At 36.4% G+C, this 7,408-nt stretch overlaps 1 protein-coding gene and 1 pseudogene across 2 annotated transcripts in view; one reads left to right on the forward strand and one right to left on the reverse strand.

Moving 5' to 3' along the window:
- Positions 1-1,847, forward strand: part of LOC111395967 (calcium-dependent protein kinase-like) — a 39,543-nt gene extending 37,696 nt beyond the window's left edge. For both annotated transcript variants that reach the window (XM_023022206.1, XM_023022207.1), the window contains exons 5-8: positions 577-744; positions 839-966; positions 1,186-1,285; positions 1,369-1,847. In XM_023022206.1, the coding sequence (XP_022877974.1) occupies positions 577-744; positions 839-966; positions 1,186-1,285; positions 1,369-1,443 (471 nt within the window). In that variant the 3' untranslated portion in view covers positions 1,444-1,847. The remainder of the gene's footprint in view (positions 1-576; positions 745-838; positions 967-1,185; positions 1,286-1,368) is intronic.
- LOC111395968 lies at positions 1,565-7,180 on the reverse strand (annotated as a pseudogene).
- Positions 7,181-7,408: the final 228 nt, after the last annotated feature.

The raw sequence follows: 7,408 nt of genomic DNA on the forward strand, positions 1-7,408 counted from the left end.
GGATAATAGACTGCTTTCAATTTATATCAATTCCTTAGGGTCAATATCAATATCTTGGTATGATTGTTTAAAGCTTGTCTGGCACAGATTTTTCCAATGGAAAAATGATTTTTTGGAGAATATATGGTTAAAAAATAGTGAAAAGTTGTGAATCTAATAGAATCTCAGGTTGAAAATGATTTTGGGGGGAAAAAAGCCACTCTGATAAACAAGCTTTTAGGTAAGAGTGAAAAACATGATATATAATTAATCTAGGGACCAAAAAAGGTGCTCATAAATTGCATTTTTGCGGTAACCAGTAGATGAGTAGGTCCCACGTGGAATACTAAAAAAATTTCCATTTAAGGAATAATGACTATTATTATGAAACAACCTCAAATAGAAAGTAGAGGGAATTCGACTTGACATGAATGGAGTTCTTTAGAGAATTTACTATATGGTATCAAAAAAGTACTTTTCCTATGGTCATGGATCTTGATCATTTTGGCAACCATGTAATATATGCAATATTGCTCGAACTTAGATGGAGATGTTCTTTTCCTTACTATGTGCTGTTGCATTTGGAAACTCCTGTAGGTCATTGCACAAAGTTTATCTGAAGAAGAAATTAAAGGTCTCAAAGCAATGTTCACAAATATGGACACAGACAAGAGTGGCGCAATCACATATGAAGAATTGAAATCTGGATTGGCTCGCCTTGGGTCAAAACTGTCAGAAGTAGAAGTAAAACAACTCATGGAAGCTGTAAGTTCCAATCGTCTCTATGGACAAAATTTATAGAACCTTTATTTGCCATGACTGCTTCCTTGGATTAATCTGTTCATTCTTTATAATTCAGGCTGATGTGGATGGAAATGGGACAATTGATTATATTGAATTTATAACTGCTACGATGCATAGACATAAGCTTGAACGAGACGAGCATCTCTTTAAAGCTTTTCAGTATTTTGACAAGGATAACAGTGGGTAAGCCATGATGATGGTCTAATGTCAACTGCATTTATCTTGTACACATCTAAGGAAGTTTGTTAAGTTGGATTAACAGTACTAGACTGTTTAACAAAGAAAAAGAAGTCCAAATCCTCTGATTATGTGTTAAATTAGTGCTAGCTTGTGGGGTTTTTCATGCTTTCCTTGCATTATCCATGACATTTGTCATCGCCTAATTTCCTAGTGTCATTTCAGCTATATTACGAGAGATGAACTGGAAACTGCTATGAAGGAGTACGGTATGGGTGATGAGACCACAATCAAGGAAATAATTTCAGAAGTTGATACAGATAATGTAAGCGTATGCCTGATTCAAGAAATGAGATAAGACACCTTGCGATTAGATATAGATCAGCATTATATTGTTTCATTTTATAGGATGGACGGATCAACTACGAGGAGTTCTGTCAAATGATGAGAAGCGGAACAACACAACAGGCGAAGCTCTTCTAGTGTCAAGGCAAATAATGTTTTGAGCAGTTCGTTTTTTGGACTCATGAGAAAGTTCTGTAAGGATGACGAGATGCTGGGGACGAGGTGCAAGATGACGTATTATCTTGATTTCTTGTCAGAGTATCAACTGCTTTCGTGACATTGAAGGGAGTATGGTTAAGAATTTGTGAGGCCTTTTTGTTCAGATAGCTGTAGATGGTGTTGTGCATACTCTATTCCATTACTAATTTGTGTTTATCCGTAATGTATTGGATGCCCAATAAATTTTATGCTTACAACAGTGTTTATTCTTGTAAGTGGATTCCTGTGTGATAAACGATTGGGATTAAATATGCCCACCGTTCTCCCTGGATTTGTTGACAGCAGATACCAATCTCATCTAACGGATTACTTGGTTTAGTAGATTACACGGAACAGAAGTTAAAATTGTATTTATCGTACTGTCTAATTCTATATATTACTATTTATGCTATGGGAAAAAATGATTCCTAAGGATCTTGGTTGTTTGCATGGAATCCTTTATCCACATCAACCACTTTGCCTGAGAAAAGGGAGAAATCTGCATTGAAACATTTCTTATAATTACAAGGCAAGTACGATTTTATTGCCACACTCAAGAACCATTAGTAACTATCATAATTTTGTAACTCTCACTCCATTCTCCCTCACAGGTACAATTGCAGCAAAACCTTCTGATGGAGCTTGTTGGCAAGATTGCACCGCTTTTGTATTTCACCTTTTGTGCCAGTGAGAGGGTTGTTCTCAGAGAGAGTAGTAACGGTTCGAGAGAACTCCTCGAAGAAATAATCTTGGCTTTTCGCCATTTTCTTTACGTAGGGCTTGGTTACCTTATTTGTAGCAAGTCGATGATCAACAATCAACAAACCCTTGTTATCTAGTATGTTCAGATAGTAATTGTTATCGAGTTTCATCAGTGTGCCACGGTCATTCCTCACATACTGCATAGCTTTAGGGTCAGGGATCGCATCTGGGCACTTGTGGAGCATGTGCTTAACATTGCCTGGGTTGAGTTTAGGATCTACCTCTGGATATAGATGGTGAACCAATTTAACACAGTGGGTTTGACCTACGTTGTAAGCTCCTGTAAGCATCGAATAGTTGTAAAATTCTCGAACAATTGTAAAACTCTCCGAAGGTTGCAAAGTTTTATGGAAATATAAATTTATTTGGGAAATTATAGTTCTAAATATTTTGTCTGTGTATGCATACCTAGCAAAGCAACCAATCCAGGGGTGTCAATTCCAATGCTAGAGAACCTCTCAAGAACAACACTCATGCTCTCATTGTGGTCTGGGAGGTATTACTCAAGTATATCAGCTTTGCTTTTGCCATCTCTTCTTCCAGTTTTAAGAGGAATGTAGGGCCCTCCAAGCTGCAAACAAGTTCCAATAAAATATTATAGTACTAACCTTTTTATTTTTTTTCCACACGGGATTCTACCGGATTTTAATAAGAAACCACAAACAAACACTTAAAAAATCAGGCTTATTTTATCATTCGAAGTAAGAAGTTACAACAAACTACTGCAGCGGGTACCCTTTGGAACTCAGCATTAAAATGCGAAAACTTGGATGCAGAAATTGGAAACCTTTATGGTGGGCTCTTTGTTGTTTTCGGATCGTTTCCTGTTTTCGATTTTTCAAAACGGTGAAAACGCATTTTCTTTCCCGTTTTCGAAAAGGCGTTTTTGAAAAAAAAAAAAAAAAACAATTGTACTGAAAACACAAAACGATGGTTTTATCGTTTTGGATGTTTTCAGTGTAAAACTTGAAAATTTTGAAAATGCGGAAAATGCTCCCATTTTTGATAAAATCCGGTCTCTGTCCATCTCTCTCTCCTGGAAGTGGTTGGACCCCTGCAACCGCGATTTTCAGCTCTGGCGACGCAACCCACGATCGTGGATCATCACCCCTAACACTGCCTCATCATGGCGCAACCAAAGAACCCATGGGTCATCACCAATGTCACTGGAAAATTCGTTGTCCTGTGTCAAATATCTGTGTTGTTTGTTGTTATAATATCATGTATGGACGTGCCTTGCTGAGCTTGATCGAGCTGTGGGGTGTGATTAACATGGGCAGCAACTGGGTTGATCGAATTTGGTAGAAAATCGTGTGTGAGTGGTTGTTTTTGGACCATGCTTGGCTTGATTTTGCTGTCATTTGGGGTTGTTGTTTGTGTAGGGTTGGTGGGGATTGATGAAGAGATGGTGTTGGTGCAAAAATCCGGTGGCGACGGTGGCGGAAGTCAGGTGGTGGTTGGTTTGTGAGGTTGAAGACGGCATCTCATGGTGGCTAGAGAAGAGAAAATGACCATTTTGATTTCCTGAAAAGAACATGTTTTTAATTTTCATGTTTTAAAAAATATTTTTCAAAATAACAAAAAGAATATGTTTTCAACAATTTCAAAACACACACTCAAAACACAAAATTTAAAATGAATTCAAAACTCAAAGTTCAAACACGAAGAGAACAACCCCTTAGTAGTTCATATCTGACACACAATATTGGACAAGACCGACCACATATGAGAATTTGAACAAACCCAGGTTTAACTTATTTTTCTTCATTGATACTATCCAACAAGCAATTGGTAATCCAATGTAAAATGAGCAGATTTAAACAATAACAAGTTCAGATCTGTTTTGCTTGTTAAAGATTAAACAGAAAAGAGTAGGGTCAAAGGAAAAGGAATTCAGTGAGTTGTTAAGAATTATACTTGTACCTACTTGCATATGTACCATAAACTGACAATTATACATAGAAATTTCATGAAACTTGTTAGGTTTATAACCCAAATTAGAAAAAAAATTGTCTCCTTATTTTCACGTGATTTTATTGAAAATATATTATTTCTTTATTTTACTTTATTTTCATCTTTATGATATGGTATGTACCTATAAATAGTGACATCTTCTTTCAATTTTGTTCAGGCAAAAATTGTTGTGTTTTAACTTTCTCTCCACATTGTTATAATAAAACATCATTTCCTCTACTTAACTCTATTTGATTTCTTTACTTTAAATCTTGTTTTATCTTTATGCTCTTGTTATATATTTCATACAACGTCATTAATGTCAATCATTGCGTCACCTTTGAGATCAACAAGTGGTATCAGAGATAGGTTGCAGGTTCTTCGTGATTTGATTGAGATTTTTAAGAGATGGCTACATGGAAATGTGATATTTTCATTGTTGAATCGCAATACAAGATTTTCTATGTGGCAAGTAAAGATGAGAGTTATTATGGTGCAGTTGGATTTGGACGAGGCATTGCTGGGTTTTGAAAAGATGCCAGGTAATTGGACATCTGAAGAGAAATAAAGGGAGGATCAAAAGGTTTTATAACAGATTCATCTTCATTTATCCTATAATATTTTGCAGAACGTCTTGAAAGAGAAAATGACGACTATTTTGTGGTTGAAACCGAAGCAGTTATGCATGACTAAAAGTCTTACTAGCAAACTAACTCTAAAATAAAAGTTGTATTCACATCGCATGTCAGAAGTGGGGTCACTAGAAGACCATATTGCTGTGTTCAATGAAATAGTTGCAGATTTAGAGAAATTAAAGTTTAAGTACGAAGAGGAGGATCTGGCTTTGATTCTATTGTGTTCGCCGCCCATCTCTTATTCATCATTTCGGGACACCATCCTATACAATTGTGATACTTTGACCATTAAGGATGTCTACGATGCTCTGTTCTCAAAGAAGAAGAAGAAGCATTGGGTTGGAGCTATATAAAGGGATGAGGAAGCTCTGATATCTCATGGTGATCGAGGATGGAGTAGATTGAGGACAAACTTCAGCAATTTGTACTGCTTCTATTGCAGGAGGAAATGACACATTAAAAAAGATTACGACAAGTTGCAGGTTAAAGATAATTTAGCTACAAATCATAGGAGGCAGTCATGTAATTCGGACAAGACTAATGTTACCGATGATTTTTTGGATGGTGGTGATGTGATGTTGACTGTGGTATCTGATGTGGAGTCTAAACCTGATGAGAAGTGGATTCTTGATTCGACATATTCGCATCATGTGTTCAAATTAGAATTTATTTCAGGCATACAAGGCTGTCAAGCAATGTAGAGTTGTGATGGGAAACAACCAGTCTCGGTCGAGTCAGATTAAGTTTACAAGATGGGCCGGTCAGAACATTTGATCAGGTTCGACATGTTCCAGACCTAAAAATAAATCTCATATCCCTGAGTACCCTGTATGTAAAAGGGTATAATTTCTTTGGTGGGGGTGGAGTCTTGAAGGTCCGAAGGGGTGTCCAGATTGTACTGGAGGGACGGAAGAAGTTTTCGTTGTACATTTTGTAGGGAACCCCAAAACCAGTTAAAAGATATCAGTACTAGTTCAGTACCGTGGTGGATATTCAGTTTGGTACAGTGCCTCTTGTGATTGGCTCTAAGTCGGTTCAGAACATTACTCAAAAGAGCATTGGTAATTCCGCTTTGCAACCAATTTCACCAGATACATTGTTTCAGCTGCTAGGGTTGGACTCATAGAGCGTAGGTACAGTAGTGTTAGTGATGTCTGTAATGCTTTTCAGGATCACTGAAGGTGAAAGTTATAGTAAGGAATTTGGTGTGGTTTTTGCTATAGGGTGTGTTTCAACCCTATTTGGTCAACAGTAATTTCTTGGTGGAATTTTAGGAACTAGGGAGTTGGGTTCAAGTGTCGATTGTGGATGCCGGATAGATGAAGATGCTTTTTGGTGATGGAGAATTTTGATTATTGTTTTGAAGAGTTCGGTTATTTCGGTACAGTTGGACATATTTTTTCAGGTAGAGAAATTTTAGAGCTTCATTTGTTGCACCAGAATTTGGGTCAAGGTAGAGATTGTTTCGTTTATGACCCAAATTAGGAAAAAATCGTTTCCTTATTTTCATATAAAAAAATTATTTCCTTATTTTTATGTGATTTTATTAGAAATATATTATTTTCTTATTTTACATTATTTTCATCTTTATGGTATGGTATGTACTTATAAATAGTGGCCTCTTCTTTTAGTTTAGTTTGAGCAAAAATTGTTGTGTCGTAATTTTCTCTCCATATTGTTATAATAAAACATCGTTTCCTCTGCTTAACTTTCTTTGATTTCTTTACTTTAAAAATCTTGTTTCATATTTGTGATCTTGTTACATATTTCATACAACGTCATTAATCTCAATCTTTACGTCGCCTTTGGGATCAACAAAACTAATGTTACCGCAACAATGCTATCTCTAGCAAACAACAGAAGAGTATCTGCACAGAAGACAATTCTAGGGCACTCCCTTTCTAAAGCTTCTTTAATGGTCTCAATATATCTGAAGTTTCTCATTTCGAAGCTTCTGTCTGTGTCTCTCAGACAAAACTTTCCTTCTTGAGGCTAGCAACAATGATGCATCACATGACTGTAAACGTTAAACAACACAAAGGGAATTAGACAAAAAGATGTATGTATATATACATACTAAAATAAAGCTTAAGCATATATAGAGTTTGCCGGAACAAAGTGTCATGGAAGATGTTTCTGAGCCAAGAAAATGCAGTATTCTTGTAGCGTTTGTAAAGAAGCTTGACATGTTCTCTAATGATGTCTTCGGCTTGAGGACACATGTCTTTGTAGTAGTTCATAACAAGACCAGGATCATGAGTTTTTGCAAAAGTTGATAGGGATGAAAAGTAGAGTAGGGCAAGGAAGAAGAGAGCTTTGGAAGCCATTATTTCCCTCTCTACGGAAGCTTAAGGTCACTGACCTGTGCTCTACTGGATCACTTGGCTGCTTCTTAAACAGTGGAGAGCGAGAGGGAAAATGTTACTTTTGCTTCCAAACTATTCTCTTTGTACAAGTAGTCTCCTGTCTTTTTTAAAAAGAGAGAGAATTTAATTTTGAAATTTAATTGTTCTATGATCATTCTTTAACTATGTAAACTCTTGGGATGAAAATGA

This window comes from Olea europaea, chromosome 6, assembly GCF_002742605.1.
Source record: "Olea europaea var. sylvestris chromosome 6, O_europaea_v1, whole genome shotgun sequence".
Taxonomy (NCBI): Eukaryota; Viridiplantae; Streptophyta; class Magnoliopsida; order Lamiales; family Oleaceae; genus Olea; species Olea europaea.